The 16,638-nt window shown below is 41.7% G+C and overlaps 1 protein-coding gene across 1 annotated transcript; it reads left to right on the top strand.

Moving 5' to 3' along the window:
* Nucleotides 1-2,747: 2,747 nt before the first annotated feature.
* Nucleotides 2,748-14,792, top strand: LOC134656003 (dihydrolipoyllysine-residue succinyltransferase component of 2-oxoglutarate dehydrogenase complex, mitochondrial-like). The gene is made up of 9 exons (XM_063511519.1): nt 2,748-3,190; nt 8,732-8,851; nt 9,408-9,570; nt 10,324-10,491; nt 10,646-10,806; nt 11,449-11,607; nt 13,260-13,393; nt 14,015-14,172; nt 14,635-14,792. The coding sequence occupies exons 1-9, from the start codon at nt 2,748-2,750 to the stop codon at nt 14,767-14,769; spliced, it is 1,641 nt and encodes a 546-aa protein (XP_063367589.1). The 3' UTR covers nt 14,770-14,792.
* The last annotated feature ends 1,846 nt before the right edge of the window (nt 14,793-16,638 follow it).

The following is a 16,638-nucleotide window of genomic DNA, read 5'->3' as shown; positions in this document are numbered from 1 at the left end:
GGTAGTTTGGCGACTGTAATACGCCACCGGATGAAAAGAACCCCCACTCCCCGCGGGTCGTTGAAGGAGAATTCCGCCTACGCCTAACCTACTCGCATCCGTGTGCAGTTCGGTCTCTGCAGTAGGATCATAGATTGCTAGTACAGGCCTATCAACTAACTTTTCTTTCAACTTTGTAAACGACTCTTCCTGGTCGTTTCCCCACTCCCAAATGGCATTCTTTTTAAGTAATTTTGTTATAGGCTGGGCTAACTGAGCAAAACCTTGTATGAATTTTCTAAAATAACTCACGAGCCCAAGAAATTGTCTAGCATTATGCACATTTTCAGGTCGTGGGAAATCGACCACGCATTGAATTTTTGTCTTTCCCGGCCGCATGCCTGCCGAACTGATTTCGAACCCTAAATAATTGATTTCGTTTTGTAGGAAACTGCATTTAGATAAGTTAAGCTTCAGATTAGCCTTTTTAAGCGACAAAAGGACTTCTTCTAACCTACTCAGACATTCCGCGGAGGTCTTACCAAAAATTAACAGGTCGTCAATATACACGGTAGCTTTATCGAATCTGGCCGGTCCCAGTACACGGTTCATCATACGTTGGAACACCGCTGGCGCGTTTGCCAGGCCGAACGGCATACGGTTATATTCGTATTGGCCATCCGGCGTGACGAACGCTGTCAAATGCTTACTACCTTCTGAGATTGGTACTTGATAGTACCCGGACATCAGATCCAACGTGATGAACCATGACTGGCCGGCCAGACGAGCGATCTCGTCTTCTATCACCGGTATTGGGTAGCGTTCCTTTACAGTTACTGAATTCAGTAATCTGTAATCGACGCAAAGCCTGACGCCGCCATCCTTCTTTCGGACGAGTATAATAGGACTAGCGTAATTAGACACGGATTCTCTGATTATACCGGCTTGTAACATATCATCTATCATCGCACGGACCTTCTCACGTTCATGATGTGACAATCTGTAGGGTCTATATACGACCGGTCGCTCACTATTTAACTCTATGTTCATTTCGGTTGTATTAGTGCAACCTAGGCTGGCTAAATCAGAAGCAAAGCAATCACCGTAACGGCTGAGAAGTTTAACGAGCTTGTTTTTATCACCTTCGGTAACATTTTTACCTATGTGGAGCTGTTTCTCATCAAACGGTGATGACGCGGTTTCTTCTACAGGTATTTCCTTTTCAGACTGACATAATGTTGTACCTATATCCGACAACCTATATACCGCCTCTACACGTTCTGCTCGCGCAAATACAAAATTTTCTTGTAGGTAACAAGACGAAGCACAGGGCATAACCGTTACAAAAAGACTACCCTTATTCACCTCATAAATCCCGCCGCAAACTACATACTGATCTTGAGGTTTCCCTACCACATTCGTATTTAACACAACGCTACCACTAAACTCTGTCCCAGTGGCGGCTCTTACGCTAGCTACCCCATATATCCTGTTCCGTGCTACAATTCTTACTCGTTCTAACTTCTCATCAACTCGGTCCGGTAAGTTAGGAAGCTCTGTACCTATGTGTAAAAATTGCAACTTATTTGCATCTTTGTAAACCACGATATGTGGTTGCTCAGAAAAAGTCTGACCTATGAGCATCGACTTCTCAAGAAGGCTATCATTAACTACCCTACACATAACGGTGGCAGACACGCCATCAATTGTTATTGTCAACTCTGCCGATCCTAAGGACTGCACCAGCTTATCACCGAACCCTATCATTGCACTAGGAATGCAATCATGAGAAAGCCCAAGATGAGAGAAACTGGATTCTCGTATAAGAGTGACTTCACTTCCTAGGTCGACAAAGGCTGCCATTGTCTCACCATTAACTTGTACTGATTTTCTAAATTTGTCGGATGGGTTAGATCCGTATATGCGCATAACTCTAGGTACAGTGTCAGCCTTTGTCGAACCAGAGTCCGACTTTAGCTTACACATCTCTGGTTTATGGCCCACCTTTTGGCACGTACTACATTTAACTAGAGGCTTAGGACAGCGAGAATAAATATGCCCTTTCTCCTTGCAATTATAACAAAATATGTTAGGATTTACTTTCGCGCCGCCCTTACTAGACGTCTTATCATCACTACCAGCTACGCTCCTCTCTTTAGGCAACGAAAAATTTACGGATGATTCTTTATTATTGCTTAATAAAAATTTGAGCAGTTGATCGGGTTCCTCACATCGTAAAGCTAACGCACTCGATCGCATAGTCCTGTCACCGATGCCATGGATAAGGCAGTCGACTGCCCGCCTACCCGTAATTTCGCATTGGTTTAGCAACGCTAATTTTTCATAAAAGTAAATTTCAATGGATTCTTGGTACTTACTCCTACGTTTCAACATGTCTTCTAGTAATTGCCCGTAATTTTGTTCTGATGGAAATGCGTTAGTTAATTTAGTTTGCCATTCATCCCATGAAAACAAAATTGTATTAAGGCTCTCAAACCAAGTCTTAGCTAACCCTGTCAGTTTCTGCATAGCAAAATGTATAACAGTCTTTTCGTCCCAGCCGTAAACTTTAGCACACTCGTTGACTTTTTTTAACCACACATCAATCCTTTGATTTTTTTCGGATGGATTAAATTCTGGAATAATGTTTTTATGGTCGATATTTCTATTAATCGGAATTTGGCTTTGTGTTGTCGGCTGAGACGGTAAGACATCTTTAATGGATTTGATTATTTTAACAATATCATTAGAAGAGAAAGAAGGACTACATGACCTTTTATGTCGTCGATCGATGCTCGTGGAATCCCTTCCTGCCCGGTCACGCGTTGCTCTGGGTCCCCGCTCTCGGCTGCGGCTGCGCGGCTCGCGGCTGGTCCCGGCTCTCGGTGGTCGGCTGCGGCTGCGGCGCTCGCGGCTCCATCTTGACGACGATCCTCGTTCGCTCCTCCGTGAGCGACGCTCGGCGTCCTTTTCTTTCTGCAGATCCTCTTCCATCTGTCGAATGCGCTCTCGCTCTTCCTTTAGAGCTAGCTCTCGCTCCCTCAAGCGGCGGCTGTGGCTGCGGCTGCGACTCCTGTGTCGCACGTTCGTCTCACTGCGCCTCGATCGGGATCGGTCACGCCCTGGAGTCACTAAGCTCCGGTGTTTCCCATCTTCTTGATTCATTATCTGAAACTCGTCGTATGGTAGCATTAGTACTTCAACTAGGGAGGTATAGAGTAACTTTAGAACTTTAAATTTTCTTTTTTCTTTTATATCTCGAAAACGGTGCGTCCTAGCGCAAAACTAATGAAAATTTAGCCCCCCTGTGATACCCCTGTGGACCCTAGGCCCAACGATTGACAAATCAAAAATTTTGAAAATCCTAAGTTTTCCAAAAAATTTCCAACCTTCATTTATCCACAGTATAGTACCTTGAGGTACACCCATATCTGATATTTTTGGTAATTATAAACAAAGAAAGAACCCAAAGTCGGTGGTATAACCCGCATGTCGACCTACCACGTGGCAGGCGTAATTCAAAATGTTGTTTTATAAAACACGTGGTTATCAAGTTAAAACACGTGGTTGCACCACATGATCGTCTGTCACTAACGAAAAAGTACGGAAACAGGTGATGTCACAATTTAACCCATAGTTTATCGAAATAAAAGCATTTTATTCTACAAATCTGAGTCTTCTATTAAATATTCATAATATTTTACACATATGCTACCTAACCTGATTATACACTCGTCTCCAAATTACCCCATCACCTTATTGAACAAGGGATCCTTAATCATATTTGTTATAATATGCATTGTTAACAAAATATACATGTGAGCGAGTACTTACGGAATTTCGTTATCCCACTGGCTGACTTGTAAACAACCTCGGAAATAACCAACACCTTGTAGTTTATAAAAGTAATTATATTTCAAAGCTGTTTTATACTTAAGTTCACAAAACCAACAACTTCACTGTAAACAATATCAGACGTCCGTTCGGTTACGATCTCCCGCCCAGAATGCCCTTGTGCGCCAGGTCACCTCACTCCCGTTTGCCGCCATCGGACATGACGTCACCAGAATAGTCAATGTAGCTAATAATTAATGTTAAATTCTTTTATCAATATAACAAAACCTTACACTCCACTTTTTCCAGCCTTCCCGATCCTGTGCAGTCTCTGGTCATTCCTTTAAAAAGGAGTCTAACTCGTCTCACCATCGCCGACGTGGTTTGCCAACTCCTCGTTTTGAGCTGGGCTGCCACTCTGTGGCGATATTGGCCCACAGCTCACTCGCAGCCGAATGCCGAGTGATAACGTAACACTGAAAAATGTGTGGCTCCGAAAACCTGCACCGACATAAAATCAACCTTTAATCATCAAACCTGCTCACAGAAGTCACGAGAATCGGTTGAGAATTGCGACCAGCGGACGGGCTACCTACCGTGAAAACCGAAATTCGCAATTTGCGGGGATCTTTCTCTTTTACTCCAATGAAGGCGTAATTAGAGTGACAGACAAAAATGCCCGCAATTTGCGAACTTCGATTTTTGACCCGAATACGAAAACATTTTGCCCAAGCTGAAAGTGCTGAAACGGAGGCCTCCATTTACCCATCTAAGTTGTAAGACCCTGTAAAGGTTCGTCTGTAGATAATTTCAATTACATCTTAGAATTCAAGTTACCCCAATGCATTCAAGAGACCCCAAGATCGCCATTCAACAAATTAGCCCAAAAGATAACTTTAACATCTTTCACAAACTCTTATCTTACCCACGTGACAAGAAAAATACCACCTTAAGGCATTGAAATACAGTCCAAATTTTAATCAAACGCCAAACTTTAATTAGACATTTTCAAAGTTACTTCGTAAGTGAGCATCGATACAAGGTCTACGAAAATGTTCGGTTTAGGACGTTGTCGTAATAAACAAAGGTTGCGAGTGTCTACGGTGGTGGAATGTCGGGAGAAGCGTTTGGATACGACAAGGTTGTAAGTATGCTATTCAGGAACCGGACGATAGATTTCTAATCAAAGATGCGGGTGAATCTTAGCAAATTAGAGGGGAGCTACCCTTTATGGATAGGGCTGGCGATACGACAGACGATATTTTTTCATAGTACCTATGAAGTATGAAGTCTTTAAAAGTAGGGTTGACTTTTTACATACATTAGGGTTTAGATACATTAACCCTCTTCTTAGCAATGTATCTTGTGAGAAATGTAATATACTTTGTTCTTTTTTAGGGTTCCGTACCCAAAGGGTAAAAACGGGACCCTATTACTAAGACTCCGCTGTCCGTCCGTCCGTCCGTCTGTCACCAGGCTGTATCTCACGAATCGTGATAGCTAGACAGTTGAAATTTTCACAGATGATGTATTTCTGTTGCCGCTATAACAATAATTACTAAAAACAGAATAAAATAAAGATTTAAGTGGGGCTCCCATACAACAAACGTGATTTTTGACCGAAGTTAAGCCACGTCGTGCTTGTTTCTTTTTGCTTGTTTTGGTCTATTTTTTGTTGATGGTGCGGAACCCTCCGTGCGCGGGTCCAACTCGCACTTGGCCGGTTTTTTTTTAATTTTATATAAGTAATAGGTAGGTACTTAGGTACATGTTAATATTTACAATTTTTTTTTAAGTTTATAGGTATACCTATACCTATACTTCGTTTTTTTTTAGGATTAGAAATTTGGTAAACAATCTTGACGTGTCTTTTAATTGAAAAACACATTTTAAAAATAAGTTGCGGTAAATATGTAACAATTATGAATCTAATACGATCTTTTATAGTCTTCAGTCTTCTGCTTTCATAAGTAATAGTTATTGATTTTTAAAAAGTGTTTTTCAATTAAAAGAACTTAATTCAATTTGAGGAACAAAATACCCACATCACATTTTTTGTTAGTTCACGACTTTTTTAATTTTCTTTCCTTGTGAACTTAAATTGTTAAAAAAAACGGTTAACAATATTTATTTAAAATATAATCTAATACCTTTAAACGAGCATAGGCGACCATAGGCGGACCCCGGGTCCTCGCGCCCCGCGCGCGGGCACAGCTGGGATTGACGCCAGGATGATGATGATGATGACCTTTAAACGAGCAATTCTTGCATATTTATTTATTTATATATTTATATGTATATATATTTCGGGGATCTCGGGAACGGCTCTAACGATTTCGATGAAATTTGCTATATGGGCGTTTTCGGGGGCGAAAAATCGATCTAGCTAGGTTTTATCTCTGGGAAAACGCGCATTTTTGAGTTTTTATATGTTTTCCGAGCAAAGCTCGGTTTCCCAGATATTTGTTACTGACACCCCTGCATATTATAACCAAGAAGCTCGCTCGACAAGTCGACATATCGTCTTAAGTGGACGGCTCTAATGTCCAAAATGCGTCTGGTTCTTATGTGTGTGTGTGTGTATGTATGTATGTATGTATGTTAGGTGACTCATGGACACAGCAACTCCATTAGTTAGCCTAAGTAATTTATTTCTTGTGTCTTATCACTTTAGAGATTTCTAATAATTTCTTGTGTAAGATACCTCTACTTCAAATAGGCACATTGAATTTTTTTACAAAATCTAGTTGAATAAGTAGATAGTAAATTAGCATTTTTACAATAAATTGGATAGGTACTATAAAATATATGAAAACAAAATTATATAGGTACCTATAAATATACAAGTTTCAAAATAAAGTTTTACTTTAGATTTGAATTCAAAAGTGAGTTAACTAAATAACATAATACAATAGTCGTAAAATAAAATAAAATAAGTATTGTTAATTAATAATGAGCTGAGTGAGCAAGTATTGTGATTTTAATAAAAAAAAGTGGAAAAATTAAGGCAGGGCAGTAGTTTTTCCTCTTTTAGATTTATTCTAAGCTTAATAGCATCGTTCACAGACGTGTCTGCTTGTAAAACAATAATTTATTGTGCTTTTTTTCTCTGGATTAAAATATTAAATAAATAAAATCTTCAGTTAGCCACCTAGCGTCAGAGACGCCAACTGACGAAAAAGTGGACATTAATACCACCGCCATCTAGCGTCGAGTAGATAGATGCAAGTCGCGCTTTTCATAGTTGCCTTTTACCGCGGGTTTTTGACCAATTTACTTTAAGCATTTATTTTAAAAGTGTTGTTTGCGTAAGGTCAAAAAGATTTTTTGGTTACATAATATCAAAATAAGTTAAGTTATTATTATGTAAAATGTCGAGCATATTTACGACCTATTCATAATAAAATTCTGTCAGAATTAAGAAAAGAAAATTTACGTCAACGCTTGTCAAGTAATATGAAAGTTTAGCATTGTTTTTCGTAGTAAATTATTAACGTTATAATTTATAACGTATTTAGTATTTAAAAGAACATGTTCAGATGTAGAATAGCGTGGCTTGTAAGTGTTTTATTTTGTAAGTCGTTATAACTTAACTAGGGAACTAATCGAATTATTTTATGAAATATCTTTTGATTCGTTTTTTTAGGTAGTCACACTTCAGTCAACTTACTTATAAATAATGATGTGTTGTTCTCTTTAGAGAAGCTATATTTTATCACATAAATATACACTATAAATATAATACCTAACTGATGAATATACCTACTGTGATAAGCAAATAATTTATGCAATCACATATTATTTCTGAATTGAATCCTCTCAATTGATACTTGACATTCGCCTCAAACTACGTCCATACCAGATTTCATCTAAATTTGTTCAGCGGTTTAAGCTCGAAGAGGCAACAGACAGACAGACAAGAGTTTCTTTCGCATATATAATATTAGTAGGTTAGTACTTTTCTTGAGCATATTTTGCGACGTTTTATTTTATAGCATTGTTTAAATGTTTACAGATAGTTCGAAGTCAAAAAAACAAATGGGTTCATTTACACCACGCACAGAAATTCATCCCACGAAGCAGTTACCAGAACAATCACATTCACATGACTCACAGCCATTCATTGAGGTATGAAATTATAAACTCATGTCTAAGATCAAGGTGGATAAGAGCGACTTGTAACATTTTTGATTGAGAAGACCGTCATAACCTCCTAAGGCCCAGCCATACAAATGAAAAATCCAAAATTTGCCACTGAAATTTGAACCTAAAGTGATGAAATAGAGTTGATTTAGCGTTATTTGATAATTGAACGAAACAAAGCAAAAGCGACTCTGTTCCAATTGAATATGATTTAAATTTCATCGAACTGAAGAAGTACTATAGGTAGGACCTCGGCCTTAGGAGGATAGGGCAAGAACTCTGATATTAATTTGTACACGTACGTTGCTCAGACACAGTTAGAAAGGAAAAGCTACGCTCGTTCTGGTCTACCGACCTTCTGTAAGTGGGGTATGTGTACAAGCGCAAGATAAAGAAGTGACGAAAGAGCCTGTAGACGGTCTTACCTGATAGACGTTCTTTGCCACGTTGACCTTACTCACTTTTATTATGACTCTACCTACAGCATGTGTCAGATATTCGGGGTACACTCCGCCTATTTTTGAGGCTTTTATTTCAGACAATTCGATTGAAGACAATCGTCAAGGTACTTTTGACGCTAAGCGAAGTGGAAACATTTTCAGTGAAGTTATAAGTAAAATGTTTTTATTGTGTCCTAGTTTAGTCTCTGGAGAAGGAGGATTAGGACAGCCGACCCCAATTAGAAATGGGACAAGGCCGGAAGAAGAAGGAGATTGTGTGCTAGTTCCATTTCAATAAATAAAACCTTGTAATAAAAAGAACCATGTGTCAACAGCCACTCAAAGTTGAAATCGAGAGCAGCGCTTCGCTCCATCCATTTCGCTGTTGCGCTGCGGAAAGAAGAGGAAGTGAAAGCGCCCAATTTTCCCGACTCTGTCACCACTGGCGATGTTAAGTAAGTAGGTATAAGTTGTGCCGTTCCCGAGAACGTTCTCCGTTTAGTCGTTTAGATACTACGGGGAATATTCTTGAGCGAGAACGTTCTCCATGCAAAGCAGCTAGAGAACGAATTCGAGAACAGCACAACTATAAGTATATTTAACGTTTACGGGAGAGGAGTAATGATCCCCGCTCTGGATCTTGGCTAGTCCAACAAATTTCCATTCCAATAACGCTGTATTGGAGAATGCTGCAACCATAATGGGAATTCTTGGACTGGGCTGGGTGCAGGGGGGGGGGGGCATTATGTACCTAAATTATGTTCGTTGAAGCGCTGTATTATGTGAAAGTTCCACAGGTTTTATGACAGTTTCACTGTTAAACTAACAGGCTAATTTGAAAGTAAGTACCTAAAGTACCTATACACTTGACATAAAACGATATCTGTAACTACAGGGGTTACATTCCAGCTGCAAAGGTGACTTTATGAATGGAATTCATTCATTCATAAAGTCACCTTTGCACTTTTGCAGTCGGGTGCGCATGTAAACAAATGACATTGTCTTTGACAGATATATAAAGAAAGAAGGCGACGCAGTGGCCATGGACGAAGTCGTGATGGAGATTGAAACCGACAAGACGGCGCTTCCAGTCATGTCCCCGGGTCACGGGAAGCTCGTGAGGTACCTGGTGAAAGAGGGGGAGGCTATCAAGTCACAGCAGCCCTGTTTTATAGTAAGTATATGAAACAGACAAGACGGCGCTTCCAGTCATGTCCCCGGGTCAGGGAAGCTCGTGAGGTACCTGGTGAAAGAGGGAGAGGCTATCAAATCACAGCAGCCCTGTTTTATAGTAAGTATATTATGAAGTCCGGCAAGGCACTTACGGGTATTTTCACTTGAAAGTGTACCATTTACTATTTTTGGAAAAACCATCAACTTTTGGGTTATTTTCTAGTCAAAATCACGAGGACTATATAGTTATCGATTTAAAAAGGAAAAGGTGTCTTAAAATGTGACAGTTTTGTGACGCATTTTTGCGTACCTACATTTTTGTATAGACCCCAGTCCCCAGATTTAATTGGATGAAAGCTGGGGACACTTTTTTCTTTCTTTTAATCAATAGTCCTGTGTGATTCTGAGTCGAAATTACCCAAAAGTTGTTAGTTTTTTGAAACAAAGTAAATGGTATACTTTTTTCTGAAAACCCCCTTACAACGCAGAAGCGTGTTACAACCAGAAGGTGTCGGTGTCCATGGGCGACGGTAATCGCTTACCATCAGGCGATTAGATAGATAGATACCTACTTTAAGAAGATTATAAGTGTAGTGTCATCAACCCATCGCATATATTTATAGTTTTGTTGAACTTGTGGCAGTCGAGTTTGAGTTCTCTGGTAATTCGGGAGTTATTTTTCTTTGATGGAGGGTGTTGTTATGACGTCCCGCGGACACCAGCCGGGTTTACATAGGGTAAATGTTTTTTATAGGTAGATGTAACTGGCGTGGCGCCCGCTGCCGCCCCGGCCGCCGCCCCCGCGCCTGCTGCCGCCCCCGCCCCCGCCCCTGCCGCCGCGCCCGCCCCCGCTGCAGCGCCGGCCGCAGCCCCGGTTGTGTCCAAGGTCGCAGGCAAAGCGAAAGTAGCAGCGGGACCTACCGTAAGAATTTTTTTTAAACTATGTATTAACTTTTGATGTACCAGAACTTAAGGCAGTAGAACTCCCTGCCTTCGGCTCTTCATGGTAACACATTCCCATAGTTCAATATAGCAAGAGACAAAAAAAACACACATTTAAAATTAATTAATTTCAGTTAGCAGCGCAACGTCTCACAGACCCCACGAAGACGATATCAGGCACGCGCACCGAGCATCCCGTGCCTATGAATAAGATGCGCTTGCGCATCGCGCAGCGGCTCAAGGAGGCGCAGAACACCACGGCCATGCTTACTACCTTTAACGAGTGTGATATGAGGTACCAACTTCGTATTTTCGATTCATCGGGAACTTTATAATATAGTCTACAATTTTTGTTCGAAGGGGTGAGGTCATCAAGTCAGGGCCAACCTCATCAGGTTCTCATCATCTAGGGATCCTAGTAAAATTGAGGGTACTCTTCCAACACACCTTTGATTTTTTGGGGATTTGGTGAAATAGAAACTGTAGATGAAAATGAAATCCATAGGTATTTTATCCGAAACTAATGGAAAATTTTATAGATATTAAAAACCGTCCATTTTCGAAAAATCAGAATCTCTCTTTTTTTAAATATTCATGACCTTTTGCACTATGTTTTAGCAAATAAAAAAAAGATGATTCTGATTCTGCAGTACTGGCACTTAACACCTCGACTTTTTTTTTTTTTTTTTTTTTATTTATTTCAAAAAAATACTTATGTCTAGGTATACAAAAGTTTCGCCAAACTGTAGACAGTTTGTTGGCGAATAGTGCGCTCTCGATTATAAAACTGCCTTGTCCCGTATCCGTCCCAGACAATTTGAACTGTAATTAACAGTTGGAAGGTAATTCAGTAGCAAATTTTTGACACTGGCGTTCGAGGGGTAAACCAATATTTCATTTTTTCTATAATATTTATAGCAGTTTTTTTTTTTCATAGCAAGCTCATGGAGTACCGCAAGGCCAACCTAGCCGCGTTCACGAAGAAGTTCGGCGTGAAGCTCTCCTTCATGTCCCCGTTCCTGAAGGCCTCCGCCAACGCGCTGCTGGACCAGCCCGTCATCAACGCGGTCATTGTTGACGGCAATATTGTTTATAGGTATCTTCTCTTCTTTCCATCCTGTTACCCCCCGCTGGGGTGTAGGGCTCGAATCTTTTCCTTCCACTTACTCCGGTCCTGGGCAGCTTTTGGATAGCTCCGTTCCTGAAGGCCTCTGCCAACGCGCTGCTCGACCAGCCCGTCATCAACGCGGTCATTGTTGACGGCAATATTGTTTATAGGTATCTTCTCTTCTTTCCATCCTGTTACCCCCCGCTGGGGTGTAGGGCTCGAATCTTTTCCTTCCACTTACTCCGGTCCTGGGCAGCTTTTGGATAGCTCCGTTCCTGAAGGCCTCTGCCAACGCGCTGCTCGACCAGCCCGTCATCAACGCGGTCATTGTTGACGGCAATATTGTTTATAGGTATCTTCTCTTCTTTCCATCCTGTTACCCCCCGCTGGGGTGTAGGGCTCGAATCTTTTCCTTCCACTTACTCCGGTCCTGGGCAGCTTTTGGATAGCTCCGTTCCTGAAGGCCTCTGCCAACGCGCTGCTCGACCAGCCCGTCATCAACGCGGTCATTGTCGACGGCAATATTGTTTATAGGTATCTTCTCTTCTTTCCATCCTGTTACCCCCCGCTGGGGTGTAGGGCTCGAATCTTTTCCTTCCACTTACTCCGGTCCTGGGCAGCTTTTGGATAGCTCCGTTCCTGAAGGCCTCTGCCAACGCGCTGCTGGACCAGCCCGTCATCAACGCGGTCATTGTTGACGGCAATATTGTTTATAGGTATCTTCATATCAGCCTTTTATCGCCCACTGCTGAGCATAATCCTCTCTTCGAGTACGCCACTTATCCCGGTCTTGAGCCAATCTCATCTAGAAGTGACCCGCAATCTTCCGAATATCATCCACCCAACGAGCCAACGGACGCCAGGCACTCCTTTCGTCTGAAAGCGGCCACCACTCTTTTAACATTTTGGTCCACCTGCCATCACTCTGCCTGGCATCATGTCCCGCCCAGCTCCATTTAAATTTGGTAATGACGTATCCGACGTATAATTGGTATAGACACTTAAACTAGAAATGTTTGATTAAGAGCCAGGAAATCTCCCACCGCTTTGTTCAAGCGAAAAATTGCAGGATTTATTAAAAATTTCAGAAAATTTTAATTTCACAGATATGTGGTAGTAGTAGTAAACTCTTTATTGTACAAAAAGACATATTAAAAATAACATACAAGTAGTGAGAAGTACAAAGGCGAACTTATCCCTATGAAGGATCTCTTCCAGTTAACCTTTGAGTAGATGAGAGGAGAAAGTGAAAAGAGGGTGACGAATGCAGCAAAAATTGAATGGGACAAAAAGGAATGGGGAAAAGACACTAAAATTGGAAAGAATTAGAAAAATATAAAGCGCTATACAATAGAAATATAGACAAATTAATCAGCCAAATCAGATAACCATAGCTTCTTAACGTCTCCTTGAACGACGCAACCGATTGCGCCTGCCTCTGCCATATGTATAGGTAGTTTGCATGAACTTGAAATTTTTCAGTAAGTAAGTAAATCTTTATTGCATACCATGGTATGTATACCTACATATTTCAAATTATGGAAAGTTTTAGATGGGCCCCGGTGGGGTGGGGCTGGGTGGGGCTTTATGTTAATTTTCAGGAGAAAAATAGATAGGAATCTATTATTTTGATGTTACAGGGATTTCGTGGACATCTCAGTAGCAGTGGCGACGCCGCGAGGGTTAGTGGTGCCGGTACTACGGAACGTGGAGTCCATGGATTACCCGAAAATAGAGCTCACTATAAACGGCATCGCGGAAAAGGCGAGGAGCGGTTAGTGACAAAACATACAAAGCTTACCCAAAGGCCAGACCGCGTGCGCTTCGAGTATGCTCGTACGACGCTGACGCCCCGACCAACTTACGTTCTATCTGTTATCCTAAAGGGACTCACTGATTACCAGTCCGCCGGACGATATCAGCCTGTCAGTTGTTCGGAACTGTCACCTTTTTCGTTTAACTGACAGGCTGATATCGTCCGGCGAACTCATAATCAAGGGGCCCTTAAAGGCCCAGGGATTTTTGTAGACAGACCTCTCCGTAATACGTCGACACTTCGTTCATAGAATTCATATAGATGCGTATGTTATTACTGACTTTGTTTCTGCAATGTCGGGGCAGAGTTCTTACTTCTTAGCTTAGGGCCAGTTGCACCAAACCATCTGGATGAGGAGTTCCGTTAGTAGCCTGTCAATTTTGCGTGGTACTGGTACCCGCACCCCACCCCACACTAGCGTATCCTGAGCCTCAGCGTCTACTCAACTCAGGTCAGGGCAGGGACGCTATTTTCCATAGCGCTGACTAGACATCGACGCTCCAAAGACGCGTCTCACTCACGCTCTACCTATCCGTATTTTTGCGCATAGACCCACTAATCCAGACATTCATATTTCAGGCAAACTGACCCCAGCGGACATGCAAGGCGGCACATTCACGATCAGCAACGGCGGCGTGTTCGGCTCGCTGCTGTCCATGCCCATCATCAACCTGCCGCAGTCCGCCATTTTGGGCATGCACGCCATTTTCCAGCGGCCTGTCGCTGTCGGGAAAAAAGTTAGTACACAATGGATTAGCACTGCACCGAAACTTTGCTGCTTGCATCAGTGTTGAATATAAACAGTTTCTAAGTATAGGTCCAGCCCTTTATCCGTGCGTTCCAGGGTCTGCCGACTAACTTAACCATTTATACAAGTTTAACTGTACTGTATAAATAAACGGTTAACTCTGAGTTAGTTGACTAACCCTGGAACGAGCAAGTATATTATTGATAAAACTGATTGAGGTGGAACTTTGTATGGGGAATCTCAGAGGGCCTCAGTGGTTCGCGCACTGTGGCTGCTCACACGCATATCGCATTTGTTTAACTTGAACGCCGCGCTGCACGCCTCTTTTTAAATCATCCACAATGCCATGTCGTCAGCATACAATTCCTTCATCGGAAAATGTATTTAAGTAAATTTCGTTATATGCCTCTTACCAGTCTTACTATGACACAAACTTATGATCTTTTTCTAGATCGAAATCAGGCCCATGATGTACCTGGCACTGTCCTACGACCACAGACTGATCGACGGGCGCGAAGCGGTGCTCTTCCTCCGAAAGGTCAAGTCAGGAGTTGAAGACCCAACGTCCATCCTCGCTGGCATGTAGCGGAAGATCCAGCTTGGAACCAGTGATTTGCCTTCAAAAGGACATAGCCGTGTGATAGAATTTTATAGTGTTTACAGACGGCCGCACCGGACCGCGCACGTTTTATCGTGTGTAAGGTAGTCCGCCGTACGTCTTCGTCCTTTAAGGAGTAAGGACGCAGCTAGCTATAAGTGCGAGCGAAAAGGGGATATATTGACCACACCAACGTCGCGTCCCCCGTCTGTACCGGCTTTTAAAAGTTTGTCTCGATATTCAACAACGCCATACCCATGCGCAATTATTAAAAAAAATGCTGTGTCAAATATTTAAAGGGCCCCTTGTGCGCGAGTGTGGGCGCTTTAAATATTTGCGTATGCACATAGTCTGGGGGTCACGTCTCATAGGGAGCTTAATGGCGCAAACGAGCACTCGATACATGGTTGCTATACTCTGCTCTGGCCCACTCAGTTTGTCAGTAGAAAAAGGCGCGAAATTCAAATTATCTACAGGAGGACAAGACTAAACTGCCAAACTAGGTGTGCCAAACTATTTATTTTGTTTTTATGACACCTCTACTAAATTATGGTCTATGTCACATAATGGATTATCAAAACCTATTAAAATGACGTAGGGTAATTCGCCAGTAGGTAACTGGCCACCCTAAACTAAAAATGAATTTATTCACCTATAAACAGAATTAATTTTTTAGCTTTTTTATTATTTCATAGGTGGCTAGTATGTAATTATGTATGTATGTATGTATGTATAAACTCTTTATTGTACAAAACAAAAATTTATGGCACAGGATAGGCAGTACAAAGGCGAACTTATCCCTTTAAGGGATTTCTTCCAGTTAACCTTCTTGCTAGTTCTTGAAGGCTGGCCAGTTATTGAAACCTTATATACTAAAATTAATTCTGTTTAATAGGTGAATAGAACTCATTTTTATAATAGTTTATTGGTGGCCAGTTATTGGCCGGTGGCCAGTTACTGGCGAATTCCCATTTGCTTCACCTATGACTTGTTGTATATGAAAGTGTATTATGGATGTTTGTTTTAGTGTAATGACCGGCCTGAATAGCCTATAGCCGCTATACTTACTCAACCTCGTATCTGCAACACCCATTTGATGACAAAAACACCCGTATTCCGAATGAAAGAAAAGCGACATTTCCATCAAATGATGCAGAATGAGGTTGAGTAAGTATAGCGACGCTATGTACTTTAATAATGAAGTCAATATATACGTGAATTTGTTACGCTCTTTGTTTTATTTATTTCGTTTGGGAGTCGTCCATTAATAACGTAAGTGTTCAATGAAGGGAGTTCAAGCCAAATGTGGGGGCAAGAATCACATATATCGTTTTCTTTCATGCACGAATAGTGAAAAAATGCGAGAAAATTATATAAAGCATGTTTTAGACTAAAACATGTGGTACCCGATTCCTTATGGTTGAAAACGTAATCGGGCAGCTTAAATGTCCATAAGTGAGAGCGAGAAAGAAATATCTCTGTCGGTGCGCCGAACCAAGGTCGCGGTGCGGTGCGGTAATCTGTTCAAATCTGTTACGGCTCACTTGCTATCGGGGCATAGATATGAGCGCCGCGCCGGCGCGCCGCCGCCGCCGACAAAATTTTCGCGCCGCCGCCGCCGACGCTGCGCTATCGGCGTGGCATCGGCGTGACCTTGGTAGTTACTACTACTTTCGGAATCAGATAATATATTTTTAATCGAGTTTAGATCATTAACGGCACCACTTCGAATAGTTTAAAGGCATTCAAAAGGTATTATAGGCCCATATAATTAAAAAATATCGAAGGCAAATGCAAACTTATATGTCTAGTAACCGCGCTAGTAGTCTTGGGGAAACGAAATTATTTAATATCAAT

This window comes from Cydia amplana, chromosome 17 (genome assembly GCF_948474715.1).
Source record: "Cydia amplana chromosome 17, ilCydAmpl1.1, whole genome shotgun sequence".
Taxonomy (NCBI): domain Eukaryota; kingdom Metazoa; phylum Arthropoda; class Insecta; order Lepidoptera; family Tortricidae; genus Cydia; species Cydia amplana.
Note: the sequence above shows the minus strand (reverse complement) of the source record. Positions and strands in the feature narration are given on the sequence as shown.